The sequence below is a fragment of the Protopterus annectens genome, chromosome 10.part0, assembly GCF_019279795.1.
Source record: "Protopterus annectens isolate FY-2018-M chromosome 10.part0, PAN1.0, whole genome shotgun sequence".
NCBI lineage: Eukaryota > Metazoa > Chordata > Ceratodontiformes > Protopteridae > Protopterus > Protopterus annectens.
The window spans coordinates 1,676,247,489-1,676,263,922 of record NC_056744.1 but is presented as its reverse complement, the minus strand read 5'-3'; the positions used below and the strand labels follow the sequence as shown (position 1 = coordinate 1,676,263,922).

General features: G+C 38.3%; 1 protein-coding gene across 1 annotated transcript in view; it reads right to left on the bottom strand.

Moving 5' to 3' along the window:
* The window catches only part of LOC122813886 (zinc finger protein 2-like), a 235,369-nt gene that overhangs the window by 190,429 nt on the left and 28,506 nt on the right, over window positions 1–16,434 (bottom strand). The window contains exons 2-3 of the mRNA XM_044086426.1: window positions 7,472–7,558; window positions 2,479–2,826 (exon numbers count right to left, since the gene is read on the bottom strand). Of these exons, the coding sequence (XP_043942361.1) occupies window positions 2,479–2,826; window positions 7,472–7,558 (435 nt within the window). The remainder of the gene's footprint in view (window positions 1–2,478; window positions 2,827–7,471; window positions 7,559–16,434) is intronic.

Here is a 16,434-nt window from a genome sequence, read left to right as displayed (position 1 = left end):
CATCCTTGTCCTGGTCATAACTAACATGGGCAACCGTTGCTCTACACCAGTAGTCAGCTCCTCCCTGGTTAGATCCGACCACAAACTAATCACCTTGGAAATCCACATCTCTCCCACCCCCCAGCAAAGGTAACCACCATGAAAAACTTCTCCAAAGCTATCTTTGGGATCCTAAAAACAGAGGTGTCTAACTTCATGGCACCCATGCAAATGGAGAATAGCTTCGTGACTACAGAATCATACACCAATGCACAGTAAGTACACGTACACAAATGCATGGATCTCGCCATACCCAATAGAACCAAGACACTCTCCTCCAAAAAAGGAAGCTAATCTGGTGGTCCCCTGCCATAAACAAACTCTACAACAGAAGGAGGAAACTGATGCGGAATAAGGTGAAGTCCCCAAGACTGGAAAAACTCCCTTATCTGCCTCAACAAAAAGTTGAGATCCCTCATCAAATCCTCTAAAGCTAGGTATGAAAACAGAATTGCAGCAGATAGTAAAGACAACCACTAGGCCTTCAATAGTTATGTAAAGAATCTCCACAGAAATACCCAGATTTGCTCTGAGCTACTGCACAATGGTACCTCCTATGCAGAGCCAACAGAAATTGCCAGTAAACTGGCCAACAGATTCAGTGCCAACTTTACCCCCCTAAAGGACCAATCATAATACCAGTAGATTTCCAGGCACCCAGTATTACTGCTGCACAGGTTAAAGCAGAACTGTCCAAGTCCAAGAATACAGCTACTATGGCACCTGACAATATCCCTGGTTATGTTCTATGTGAACTAGAGAGTGAATGGACACCTCACCTGTGTGCCCTGTTCAATCACAGCCTCACCTCAGGCTTTGTCCCTGCCGAATGGCACACTGCCACAGTCATCCCTCTCCACAAAAGAGGAGCGACCCTGGTAACTATTGCCCCATTAGCCTGACGAGTCTGATATGCAAAGCTATGGAATGCATCATCATGGACCTAATAAACAAGGATATAGGGAATCTCCAGACTCTGGATCCCACACAGTTTGGTTTTGTGAAGGGTAGATCATGCCTGCTCAACTTAGTTGACTTCTTTGAGTCAGTCACCAGATCTGTGGATGAAGGCAAGGTGGTTCATACAGCCTACTTTGATCTGGCCAAGGCTTTTGATACCATTCCCCACTCAGGAATCATGATAGAACACACAGTGTGAAAGTAGCTGACTCCAAGTCAGACTGCCAATTAGTCACGAGTGGAGTCCCACAGGGTTCGGTCCTGGGTCCTCTCCTGTTTGGTATCTACTTCTCTGAAGTCCAGGCCAACACAAAGGGACTCTGGCTGACAAAGTTCACAGATTATTGCAAGTTGGGAGCTGTTATTAACTCTCTATGTGATGCTGACATCCTACAGAATGGCCTCACTGTGACCGACTGGTGTCAGAACCATGGCCTTAAGCTCAATGCCAAAAAAATGTGTTGTCATCCCCTTTGGGAAAGACCCGGTTTCCATGAATTACCACACTGATGGTGGTCCACTGAATACAGAAGATGTTATAAGAGATTTGGGAACACAGGTTGACCGCAACCTCTCTTTTGATCACCACATTGCCACTGTGGTCAGAAAGTCCTTCTATGGGGCACATCTCATTACTAAGGGTTTTGCATTCTGGAAGAAAGAGGTCATTGTCTCCATCTACTTTTCCCTCATTAGGCCAGTTGAGTACAATGCCCCATTTGGCATGTACCTCACTAGACACCTGCAACAACTGGAGAGGCCACAAAAGTACCTCACAAAGAGGATCCTAGGCCTTACACTTGTCCTATATGGACAGACTCAAAAACTCCAAATATTCTCTGTCTCATATCACCTACTTAGAGGTGATCTCTGTTTGACTTAGAAAGCCATGTCTGACCCAGCTCCGTTAGAAATGCTACATCTAAAGAAATCCCAATCCCTCATGCTCATGTTATATGTCCAAGAATTCTTAGTGTTTCTTAACATCATGGCATGGTCTACAACATTGACTTATAAGGACTTCTTTTAGATGGTCTATGAGAATAAGGACTGAAGGTATGTTCTCATGGACTAAATAACATATCTCCTCTAGACCCAGGCCTGAGACACTACTCATAATTATTATATTGATGTCATACAAGTTTCAACAATTAAAATGATTTTGTATGACTCCTGTGATACTATCAACTATAATCCGTTGTGGTTATTTCCGAAGTTTGACCGTTGCAGAAATAGCAGCTCATAGAACAATTAAATCTCCTACTGCTGTGTGTATCATTTAATCATTTCCTGAAAAAGATTAAATTAGTCAATGAGTTTCCCACTTAAATAGCCTGCAGAATAGTGACTTAGATGCAGGTAATCTTGGATAAATATTCTCATATTGTAAATATATATACCATTTCTTCAACTCGTCTGGCGAGTCATTCTAATTTTCAAAACAAAAATTATTAAAAGTAAAATGAAAAGAAAGCTTACTGTTACTATATTAAGTGCCTCCTGCTGCCGGGGCTCCAAGTTACTGTCCAATGTCTTCTGAATGACCAGAACATCTTTTTCTGTGGATTCAATATGTTGTACCATCTTTTCCAGAATCTCAGCTTCTGTTACTTTATTCTTGAGCTTCAAGTCAATGTCAGACTCTACCATGGGGAAGGAAACAGTATCATGTTCAACACTTAGCAAGCTTTCTTCAGTTTCTTTCAGAATGTTTGGTTCTTCTTTCTCCTGAAGTTGCTGGATGAGTTTCTGTTCGTCATCTCCAAGACAATAATGCAGTTTTGCAAATTCTTGTGTAATACATTGTTCCAGACTTAATACGTCATCCTAGAAAATAACGAATATAAAGAGAGTTATATGGAATAGCTCTATATCACAGTTTCAAATGAATTCATGCATTTATTTCTTACATAACAGAAAGAGTAGACCGATAATAACCCAATGACACAGAGGAATGGCCTTTTTCTACAATACTGGTGACCTGGCCAGCAGGGGAGATGAACAACCAACCTAAGATGTTCACCTCACTGGAGAAGTTGGGGATGCCTACCACAGTACAAACAGGACTCTCCAAAATAGAACAGGAGTCAATGCACAGTGGTGGCTGCATATTTAACCAAGTAAAGATGGAAGGAATAAAACCATTGTCAAGAAAGTAGGATGCAGGAGTCTGAACAGTCGACAATTCACGATAGCTTTTGAAACATCTTTAGAGCCAAAATAGTCCTGACTGAATAAACTGTGGTCTGGCATTTCTAGGAAGAAGGGCTGTTGTCAATCATAAGTGTACTGAGAAACAAAGTGATAGTAGTCCCAGTAATTAAACCAATGAGGTTGGTGAAGACAGATCACAATTGCAGATGAAAGAAACACATGCAACATCAAGGACTTCTGCAGAACCCAATATAGTTTAAACACACACACACGGCTGATGAATCCAAGGTCAGCTTCTATAGTGAGAAAAATCTCATGCATTATAAAAATATCTGTGCTGCTGTTCAATCATGCCATCATTTAAGGATTTCTAATTCAACAGGAACTATAAATTCTGTAGTGGGTCACTGTGTTGTCTGTGTTCGAAGTATATGAGAGTGGTTGTAATGTAGAGCAACACAAGTTGGTCTATGGTGTTGAAGAACACATCTGGGATGCAGAACACAATGTTAGACTATACTAGGAGGAGGAGGAGAGATACTGTGCAACACATCTGGGGTGCAGAACACAATGTTAGACTATACTAGGAAGAGGAGAGATACTGTGTGGTTAAGAAACAGATCCACAATGCATAATCAGTCAAGTGCATCCAATGTGATAAAGGCCAGACTTGTGACATAAGGCAGGGTTGAAGAATACATACATATGATACAGAATAACATAAGTAAGTCAATGCAGGTGAACAGCAGTGAGATACAGAATGGCTCACTCATGCGTATTTATAGTGCGACTAGCAGGTCTGTAATAAATACACTGCTCATCTGGGTCTCTGGTTTGTAGAATACAGTGGATACCAAAGGTTTGCAGGGGGGTACAAACAATTGATGCAGAACAGTTTATGTTGATTTACGAGTTGGGGAAAGTGTATAAAAAACGTGTTGACTCTTACAGATCAATGGGGCTGTGCCTAGGTTTGTGATATGAATGACTTTTCTGCACCTATGATATTGGGAAAACATCTGTGGAGCAGACTGGCTCATTTAGGTTTATAGAGTTGAAGAATCTTCTATGCCTGAAGACTGTGAAATGCATCTGTGTCTCAAAATGGCTCATGTGGTTTTTGGAGTATGGGCTAAATAAATCTGAGAAACAATGTTTCATATGTGCCTGTGGGTTTAAAGTATATCTATCTGTAGGCCTATGTGACTGAAAATTTTGTGTAATACAGAATAGTTCATGTGAGTTGGTTGGCTAGTTTGAGGAATATATCTATCTGAGATGGTAAATTCTTATGCATAGACTTGATCACTTGTGTGAGTTTATGGGCTTTTTATTGGTCTGTGAGACTGGTAAGTAAATATACGAAGCAAAATTCATGTGCATTTTTATGGTTTTATGAGCAACTCTATATTACATACAACTCAAGTGGGCCTGTGGGCTAAGAAATACATCTGTAATGCATAACAGCATGTGTGGATCAACGGGAGTAGAAAATATATATAGGACACAGAAAGACTTATGAAACCCTGTGGATTTGCAGTATATAATTCTCTGATGCAAAATTCCTTGTGTGAAGCTATGCAATTGAAAAAGAGACTTGTAACACCTTTGTTTCATCTCCTAATGAAGAGGACTGCATTATCCTAACACTAAAATTTGTCAGCAGACCTGAAACACAGATGCATGCAACTAACTACTAAAAATTCCAACATTTCTTTACCATTAAGAAGCAAAATCTATGCAATAGTATGGCTTTAACAGAGAAATTCTTCTTTAAATAAGTACAAATACATATTTCAGTTATCTTTTTTTCTTGCACATCAGTCTGTGCATACTCAATAACCACGCATTGCTATAGTCCTCCCTGACACATTTACAGTGTCATGAACTGCACACTATGCACTACAGATGCACTGCTACACTCCTCAGTGTGCAGATGCAGTAAAGCATTCAACAGCCCCCACTGCCTTGCACATGTTCAGTGAGGGAACCACAACGGAGTATAAATTATATAGTAGTAGTATTAAAAAAGACATTTAAAATCATGCCATTGCATAACAACAATACACCATGGTAGACGTGTGGGCAAACAGGATCTTTCCTTCTTTCTAGACCATGTAGAAATGTCATAGGTACAAGTATCTTACTGGCTAAGCTAGAATATGGTCTCGCTCCAATTGCTGTAGCCTCTAAAACAAACCACCACCACTCAAACCATCTCACATGCCATATGCAGGTTTATCACTCCATCTCCAAGAAATGAGCACCACTACAAAACCATTGAAAAAACTAACCTGGGAAACAATGTGCTGATTTTCTACTCACCTCTCAGTTGTTTAAACTTATCAAGAATGAGACCAACCCCCACTAGCCTCTAAACTATTTGGAAATGCACCAACATACACCCTAGAAATCTTAACCACTAAGATTCTCTCCTCCAATTCCCCCAAAATAGACTTCAGTGCACAAATCATGCTTTCTCAGTCCCAAACTATAGGACCATCTCCCCTTTTCTTAAATATCATTCCTCTTAACCCAATTGAAACTGCTCTGTCTTTCTGGTCATACAACTGAACCACTTCCTGCCTACAGCTAACTCTGTCTCCACCATTCAGTCCGATTCTTTCAACATGCCACCTCTGAAATACACTTTATATATGAGTCAGTCACTCTTTCTATAATGTCATGTATCTGTTGTCTTTATACCCCACCCAACTGTGATAATAGCACTGTATATAATATATGTATATATTTGCATTTTTGTCATTTACTCTGTACATAATGTCATATATCTAATATGATTTCCCCCATGGACTAAGACTGAAGTAGGTCACATGGTATCAATGTTCTACCCAGTTGATAAATTCAAATAAAAATAAAACAAATTGCAAGGCATGGTTTATTGCCATAAGACAAAATCTCTCGTACAAATCTGGGCCACACAAATGAGTAGAGTGTAAAACAAAAAGCTCAAACAGTGCCTCTCAGATGTGTCACATTTAAACAAAAGTATACCTGCTTGAATGTTTAAGAGTTTAGAACAGTTAGCTTTTCCTTCATAAGCACAGAGTTAAAAAAACATTACTATGGTAAAACCAGCAAGACTTCACAAACTCTTTTCACCGATAACCATTACTGCATACATGCCCTAAAATTAGCTGCGAAATAACATGAAACATACTACACAATCCACTGAACTTGCGAGAGAAATGGAAAAATGCAGGTTTTGTAAAACAGAATTGGAAACAGTCCCACATCTTGTTGCTGGGTGTGATGCACTAATGGCAGAAGGACTGCATACTGCAAGGTAATGTGGCAAGAGTTTTGCAGAGGATTGCGCATTATAACATTATAATACTGAAGTAGCTGAAAAACATTGGAAACATGACCCACAAAGCATTCTACATGGGATCACCCATTACCAACAGCTCAAAAAATAGATGAAATTAAACCAGATATCTTCTTCTTCTTTCAGCTTTTCCCGGTTAGGGGTCGCCACAGCGGATCACTTGTCCGCTCATGATTGGCAGTGGAGTTTTACAGTGTCGAGTTGCCAGCCCGGCGCCAAACCTTCCACAGAAGACACACACTCTAGGGCCAATTTGGAGTGTCCAATCCACCTACAGCATGTCTTTGGGATGTGGGAGGAAACCGGAGCACCCGGAGGAAACCCACGCGACCACAGGGAGGACATGCAGACTCCGCACAGAAGGCACCCCAGCCAAGGATCGAACCGGAGAACCTTTTGCTGTGAGGCGACAATGCTAACCACTGCACCACCGTGGCCGCCCTAAAGAAAACCAGATATAGTAGTCCATAAAAAGAAGACAAAAGTAGCACTGACCATTGAAATAGCTACATCCACTGATGTCAGTTCCTTATGTACAGAGGAATACCAAGATTTACAGGCAGAAGCTAGGAAAATGTGGAAGAAGGATACCCAAGCAGTTCCAACAGTACTAACAGCAGCAACAAGTCTTATAAAGAGAATTTACAATCGTATTTAGATATGTTACGGATACAAGCAACTCCATATGAACTGCAGGAGGAGTCTATTCTGGGCACATTGTGGATGCTGCGAAGAGCACTTCTGGCTCACATCAATAACAACAATATTAATTTCATAAAATTTAATAATACTTTGACTTATAAATGGTGTCTATTCCCATCATAGTATTAGAAACCCAAAAGACTTTGAGAAATTAAAAAGAAAGAGAGAAGCATTGCAGATGCCTTACATCTTTCTAACTGATAAATTATTAACATACTGAATGCAAAGAATAATTCACCTCACTTACTTGTGTGGTGAATTACTTACTTGGATTTCCTTCTCCTGGTGGTTTTGCACATACTTTAAATCGGTCACTTTGGATTCTAGAGATGATAAAGCTGCTTTCATCTTATCCTGTGGATTAAAAATGGCAAAATTAAAGCAAAATGATAAAACCACATAAGCAGGAAGACTATTGTCTGCAAAAGTACTATGATCACTTTACATAAAGGAGATGAAAAACACAAAGGTGGCAACTATACCTGCCATCCAAATGGAAAGGCATACCAACACTGCTGTGTACTTTAAGATCCACTTGTCCAAGGACAGGTATGCTACACGATTGTGTTTTGTGATCTACAAGTACAGGGGAACCAGATCCCTTAATCACATTTAAAGGACAGTAGATGTGCAGCGTCAAAAACAATATTACTATAAAAAGAGATGCAAATATGACATGAAAACACAATGTTAATGACCTCATTTAAACCAGGAGTTTTATCTGCATCTAAATCAGACTGGAAATTCCTTCTTTAAAGCAACTAAAATAAAAAGAGGTAAACCCTGAGAAACATAGCTACAAACACAGTTCCCCTGTAAAGTGCAGACCTGTTGAGAACCAGTAACTGGCAGTGGGCAAGGATCCTACAAGGATCAGATGGCCTATTTCCTTATATAACAGGTTAAGCCAGAGATCATAAAACTTGGCATTCCATTTCCTCCAGCACACCATAAAGATCATTTCAACCTTTTCTTTACTATATGGGGACCCAAGGAAAGCTCTTTCAATCAACAATTCCTTATGGGGATAATGTTTTCTTTTTGTTACACAAAGACAGCTTCCATCCACTCCACGATGCATGTTATTTTTTCCTAAAAAAGTTTTTTACTTTATTAACTCTAGTGATTTATTATACATCTGTAATATTCTGTCATTCCAGCCTTTTCAACTTCTGGCTCTGAAGTAAATCATTAATTTCAGAACAATGTATTCTGACAAATACAGCAAACACATACATAAATTACTGATAACGGAATAGGAGAGCAGAGTAAACCAAAACCTAACAAAAATCCATTAACACCACTAGACAGGAGACACAAAGCCACCAAAATGGCAAAGATGGTGGAGTCCTTTTGTTCTTTAATAATAAAAGGTTAGCAATTCATCAGAACCAATCAGACAATAGTTCAACAGTCTTTTTATTACTGTCATCCGTTAGCCAACCAATCATGAAAATAAGGTCAAATCAACCAATTAAAAGAAACAAATAACCTCAAATTAAAACCATATTTATTAAGTTACAAACAGCCTATCAAAAACAATATTACTATAAAGAGATGGAAATATGACACTTTATGAAAACACTTAATGTTAATGACCTCATTTAAACCAGGAGTTTTATCTGCATCTAAATCAGTTTGACATCCAACTTCTTTGCATTCTAGCATACTGCTAAGATGCATTATAGCATACTGCTAAGATCAAACCCATGGGAAATATTTTAAGTGCATGTAGTACGAAAAAATGAAATTTATTAAGAGTTGCACATTAAAGAATGTTTAGGCAAGACATTATGTTTTACAGTTAAAATGTGTTCGTAAATCCTCTGTGAAAGCATTATTTTGGCCTTTCCCATCTAGAAGCCTTCACAGCTATTATACGTAGCTAAATAAACAATGAGTTGGGACTCACAAGTAAATCTTTTACCAACAATTAACTTATTAATGTGTTTTTCTTAAACACCTTGACTGTTCAATAAATATCTACATTGCTTACATGCATGACAACTATAAGTACCATAAGGACCAGCCTTATTGGCACATATATTTTAATAGAGCAGATGCCATTATATTTTCAAATTACTCAATTTTTTTTATAAGCAATAAGTCAAAGTATTATCTGTAATTTTTGCCAAGTCTACATTACCAATAATGATTTTCCAGTTGCCATTTAAAATGGCATTAACAGTCTCCATATCCGAACAAGAAGGTATTGCAAATGACACACAAAACAGCCAACTTCAGTCTTACACTTAACAGCGTAACCACATCGAAGTATGCGCTGAAACATATTAGACCTATTAATAGCAACCTCATCAATTATTTTAATTTTCTAGGAAAGTAACCTCTATCCAAGAATGTTTGTTTGTCTTTGGGCTTTTCCTGGTTAGGGGTCGCCACAGTGGAACTCCGGTCCACTAATGATTGGTAGTAGATTTTCATGAACGCCGAGGTGCCAGCTCGTTCAACCTACTACTAAGGAACACCCCATTTAAGCATGTCTTTCGAATGCCCACCGAACCGCGGGGAGGACATGCAGACTCCACTTAGAAGGCACTCCTCGCACTCCATCTGAGAATCGAACAGGAGACCCTCTTACTGTGAGGCAACAATGCTACCGCTGCACCACCGCGGATGTCTCTTCTAAAACAGTCACTTCATGCTGAAAAACTATTATCACTAATCAGTCGACTGAGCCTTGCCCCCTTATAACATCACATTTCATAAAGGCTGGATACATACTACTAGAACAAAAACAGTTATTGACAAAAGTTGGCTTCCTAAACATATATTACTATGTAACTCTTTGTTCAACACATCCATAGTAATTGCCAAATCTAAGAAATGAACTGTCATACATTCATCACCTATAGTAAACTTTAAAAAGTTTGTAGTACTGTTTCAAAATCATTAATATCAAAAACATCATCCCATGCACTACTCCAAACATAAAAAACAAACAAACAAACAATCTATGTATCTTTTGTAAAAGCTCACATATTTATACAATGGCTGTATTAAACAGTCAACCTCCCACCAGACCATCACCAGATTCACAAATACTGGTACCATTTTAGCTGCCATATCTACTACTTTATGTTGATAAATCTTGCCCTGGAACATGAGAAATTACTGGTAAGTACCAAATCAAGTAATAAACAAGAAGTATTAATTTTAGTATTGCCAAAAATCAGTACATTTACCAAGATATAATCTGACAAAATCAGTGCTGGTGTCCCATATGGTACAAGTATAAAGGGACTTGGCATCAGTAGTGACCATTAGTTTCAGTACCTTTAAAAATGCAATTTCTAAATAAATCTAAACAAATCCACAAATTCTGAAAATAATAAGAAAAGACTTACCACAGGGTCCAAAATCAAGTCCAAATAAGATGGTATACATTATTTTACTATTATGTGCCAAAAACAGTCAGCCTAAATGGTCATTTACCAACATCTTTATGAATGTTTGGAATCCCCAAAATAAGTCCAAATTTTGGATAATCATTTTTAAAAATTCAAAAACTGAAAAATTACTAAAACAATGAATAAACAAAATGTAATCATTGATCAGCTTTCAAAAAAATGTAACATCAGATATCTAGGTACTAATTTGTAATAACTGATCAGCTTTCAACTTTGTAACAACTGATCAACTTTCAAAAATATGCTGTAGCATCTTTTATCAGACAACTACTAAATATACACTATTGCCTTGTCAGCTTTTATAATTCTTAAGAGACTTATTAGTATGCAAGTCAATCATTGCATATCAGGTTTACTTTTTAAAAACCTTTTATAACAATTTTCATTCAGTGACACGGAACTCAAATTAAAGACAGGACAGACTAAGTTCTTCTCCCTTCACCCTGACTTCTGTTCTGCCTCTGTCCCTGTATAGTGAAGGAGTCCTTTGAGTCATATTCTGTTTCTGCCAATGAAAAGGGAATTTTGAACTACTATCTTGTTTGTTCTGACATTTATTATTAAATAATGAAAGCACTCAACATACAGAAATTAAATAAAAGAACTGTTTTCCTAAAACTACGTTCACGGATTACTGGTAAAGATATTCACAAAGGTAAGGAAAGAGGACCAACTAGTTAAATGAAGCATGATAAAGGAATCTCATATACCCAGGAAATAATTGAAATAAGTCAAAAAGAATTGAACTTTGAACCTTCTAGAACAGAATGTTCTCTACTTGAACGAAAATTGTTCGTTAGGAAACTTAATTTCAGGATGTACTTTAACAATGACAATAGATACAGTAATACAGGAGAATGTAAAGAAACAGTATTTATTTTATTTTACATTTGTTGACCGGGCTAGTCTAACTGGATACATGTCCATTTTCAGTAGAGGCCCGGGGAGATCCGAGCAGCAACAATGATAAAGGAATACAATAAAGTATAATTAAAATAAAATAAAATTTGTTACAATATTAACATTAAAAGGTAGAGTTATACAGAGTTATTTAGCAAACTTAGGCTAGAATCAAATACTATGAGTAAAAACAAAAATTAAAACAGAAGATAGATAAAGTAAATAATTTTTTTTTTTTTTTGAGAAAGAGCAGAAGGGGGCAAAAGATATCAGTCAGGGTTGGAGCAGGGACAAAGCCAGTGGGATTTAAGATATTCTTTAAGATTCTTCTTAAAAAGTAGAGTAGAAGTAAGGTTGGAAAGTTCAGAAGGAAGATTATTCCAGCTCTTTCCTATGGTGTTTGAGAAGAGCGAGTCCCCAGCTTTGCTGTTGGATTTAATGGAAGAGATTTGAAGTTTATTTGCTGAGCGTAGAGTTGCAAGATTTCTGTAAGGGGAGATGAGATTAGTGAGGATTGGGGTATTTTTAGGGTAGTAGAGGATCTTTTGGGTGATGATAAGTTGTTGAAAAAGTAATTGGTTCTGTAGTTCTAACCAACCCAGCTGTTTGAGGTTGTGACAATGATGTGTTCTAAATGGGGTACCAGAAGCAAATCTGGTTATGTTATTATAACAGGTGGAGAGTTTGGTAAGGTTGGTTTTAGAAAGATTAGTATAGATAGCAAAAGCGCTGGGGTGCCTTCTGTGCGGAGTCTGCATGTCCTCCCTGTGGTTGCGTGGGTTTCCTCCGGGTGCTCCGGTTTCCTCCCACATCCCAAAGACATGCTGCAGGTGGATTGGACACTCTAAATTGGCCCTAGGTGTGAGTGTGTGCATGTGTGTGCCTTCTGTGGAAGGTTGGGTGCCGGGCTGGCAACTCGACACTGTAAAACTCCACTGCCAATCATGTGCGGACAGGTGATCCGCTGTGGCGACCCCTAACTGGGAAAAGCCGAAAGAAGAAGAAGAAGTATAGATAGCAGAAACATAGAACAGGGTGGAGATTAGGTGGGTTAGGGCTATAGTGTTTCTGGCTGCAGGGGTAAGGAAGGATTTGATTCTGTATAAGGTCCCTAGTTTTTTGTTTACCATCTTTATAGTGGAATTAATATGGTCATTGTAGCTAAAAGTATGTTTAAACCCATCCTTGCACCCAACCCTACATGTACTTGAGAGTCTTTGCATGGAACAAATCAGAAAGTTACACTATGATAAAAGTAGGGCGGTTTTACACAATCTCTCTGACAGTGAAGTTGACTTACTAAACAAAATAGTCAATAGTAGTTCCATAAGGGTGATGAAACCAGACAAGGGTGGGGGACTGGTTATAATAAATCTGTGTACTTACTCCCCACACTGCCACTCTAGGATCTTAATGTACAGGACGCTTATGGAGTTAATTCTACAAAACAATTTTATTTTATTTGAAAACCAGTTATTCAAGCAAAAAATGGGAGTTGCAATGGGGGCGGCCTGCGCCCCCCCCCCTTTTGCCAATATTGCATTAATTCAGTGGGAACTCAATACAGTGTTTAAACATGAACTTTTTAAACATTGTAGATTCTATGGGAGATACCTAAATGATTTATTAATTTTCTGGGATGACACAGGTGAACAACTGCAGCAATTTTTTGGCTTTTTGAATTAGAGTAAAGGATTTTTAAAACTCACCATGGAATCAAATTTCGAGTTTATCAACTTTTTGGATATCACCATACAAAAAGATATACACAAATCGCAGATTCACCTCCACGTTGTTCAGGAGACCTACATACTCTAACACCCAGTTACATTTTGATAGCTGTCATCCCACACACCAGAAAAAATCTCTGGTAAAAGGTAAGGGTATTAGGTTATCAAGGATGATAAATGAATTCACTGTGTTTTTACAAGAGATGGACAATGCTTAGTAGGAGGGGTTACCCCGTGACAATGCTTAGTAGGAGAGGTTACCCCGTGACATTTATTGATCCAATTTTGGATGAAGTAATAGGGAAAAGAACTAGTGGACACTTTTTCCCACTTTTGGGATTATTGTCTGACACATCCCCTGAGGGGGATGATGGGGAACTTGTCAATAGACACCAAGAGAGGGGGAACTAGATCCTTTATGAATGCCATGATTCTCATGTTCAACCACCTATACTACAACATTGGAGAAGTCCTATACAATTACTGGACGATATTAACTACAGATGAACTTTGTAAATCAAGACTTTGGGACAAGCCTTGTGTAGTATACAGGAGAGATTGGTATATAAAAAACCTCCTGGAAAGCAATCATTTAAGAGAGGGGGGGGGGACAAATGAGAAATTGTGGACACTGTGCACAATGTCCCTACATTCTAGAATCCAGCAGTATTTGTAAAAGGGGTTATGGCAAGGTCGTTTGTCAAGTATGTGACCAATTTTATATTGTAAAACAATTAATGGTTTAAACATGCATATCTGTCAGCATGCTTATCACATCAGGAAGGGTAATGTGAACAACGCCCTGGCTAAACACACAGTGGAGTACCCAGAGCACCATTTCAAATTCTCTGTTTTAGAACAAATTCACATAGAGGGTAGCAGTGGAGGGCCAGTACATTTGTTTCTTGAATACAAGGAATTACTCTGGCAGCTCAGATGTAATAAAAAGACCGGTTTAAATGACATGTTGTCCATTTCATGCTTCGTAAAAAAAAAGTCTGAGTTTCATTTGTAGTAATTGTCATTATAAAAAGCACAAGGTTAGACACATTGGTTCCCAGGTTAATAGGAATTTTAACGTGGATAAGAGCTGTTTTAGTATAATAAAATATACATTCATAATTGTACTATTGTAAAACAATTTGTGATGGGTTACAGTTTTGGGTAGTGCAAGTAATTTATTTTGTTTGCCTGCTTTGGGTTTCGAAAGTTGTACGGAGACTAGGGTTGATTGATGGGGCTTTCAGCCTATGATATTTTAAGATGTGAACATGTGATACAACAAGTTTTATATTTAACTAAGGCTTTAATGTTTTTTAAATTATTATGAAGTCTTGAGGCGAATGCCAGACGAAAGCGTTCAACAATAAAGAGGTTCAGTGGTTCGACAGTGTGTCTTCCTTGCCTTACTGTATATATTATGCACTTGCGCGCGCGCACACACAAACACACACACACACACACACACACACACACACACACACACACACACACACACACACACACACTGTGCTCAGCTTAGCTTCCTTGCTATCTTTCCAAAAAGACTGCAAAAAAAATGAGCCAGTATCCTATAACTGAAAAGCTTAATGTGCACAGACTGAAAAACGTCTGGATTTTACAAAAAATCAACAAAGTTTTTTTTTTTTTTTTTTGCATTTCATTACTGCACATCAAGTCACATTACTGTTTTGCTAATTTTAAACTACTTGTTTATCTCATTTAACAGCCAATTCTAGACTAGTGTGGTGGCAATCTGTAAGGGTGCAGTAGTTGGTTTAATAGGAGTAGGCTAAGTGCTGCTGTATATCTAGGCAGCTCAGCACTGTTGGCTACAATTTACAACAGTTATCACACTTTCATTACGTCAAAGTCAAAATTCGCTGCGCCAAGCTGTTCCATTGCATTTCTGGCCAATTTGGATAAGGCATCAGCCAGATAAAGTAATGTCTTTTGTATAGACCATTTTGAAGTTGTACATTTGCAATTTGAGCATCATTATTTGTAATCATGCTGGAGCTTAATGCATAGGCTTCTTCAGAATAGTAACTAGAGGTTGATGATCAGTTTTAATCCGAATAGCTCAACCATAGATATAATCATGAAACTTTGACCATGCAAATATTATTGCCAAAAGTTCTCTCTCAATTTGAGCATATTGTATTTCAATGTGGGTAAGGGTTCTAGATACATAGGTTACTGGTCTGACTTCTTGAAGAATGACTGTGCCAAGACCAAATTGTGAAGCATCACAGGAAAGAGTGTCTGATTTATTGACATCATAGTATCTTAATGTAGGGGGTGTGGCAATTTTCAGTTTAAGGTCTTTAAATGTCTTCTGGTGCTGTTCTAACCAAGACCATCCTCATCAGGTCTCTTAAAGGTGCTGTCAATGCAATGAAGCCTGATATAAAACTTGTTTAAATAGTTGATCGTGCTTAGGAAATGCTGTAGAGCTTGAATATTATCCGCTAATGACATGTCAGATAGCTGCTTGCTTGGATGAGTCTGGTCTCAAGCCAGTACCGGTAAATAAATTACCTACATATGTAACTTCTGGTAGTCTAAATTTACACTTCAGGAGGATTGAGCTTTAAATTTACTTCACCTGCTCTGTCTAGAAGTCTCTTTAGTTTTTGGTTATACTCTGCTTCACCACTGCCTCCAACCAATAAATCATCTACTAATATGGCACAAGGGTAACCTGAAAAAATTTCCTCCATTGCACAGTGGAAGACTTCACATGCAGAATTTATTCCAAATGGCATTTTTAGGAATCTGTAACTGCCAAACAGGGTACTGAAAGTAGTTAGTAGTGAGGATTTGCAATCCGCATCACTTGCCAAAATAAAATTTTGCATCCGAGACAGAAAAAACAGTGGCATTCGGTATCAGAGCTGCGACCTCTTCAACTGTACACACTGGATGATATGGTCTCTTTAATGCTTTGTTCAAATCTCTTGAGTCAATACATATTCTGATTTCGTCTGAGCCTTTTTTGTGGGCTACTACCACGGACGGCACCCATTCAGTTGGTACTGTAACTGGACAAATTACACCTTGCTGCACCATTTTATCCAACTGAACTTTCTTTATCATGCATAGCTGTCAGAACTTTTCTTGCTGGTCTGACTACTGGACTGACCTCTGGGTCTAACTTCATGGAATACAC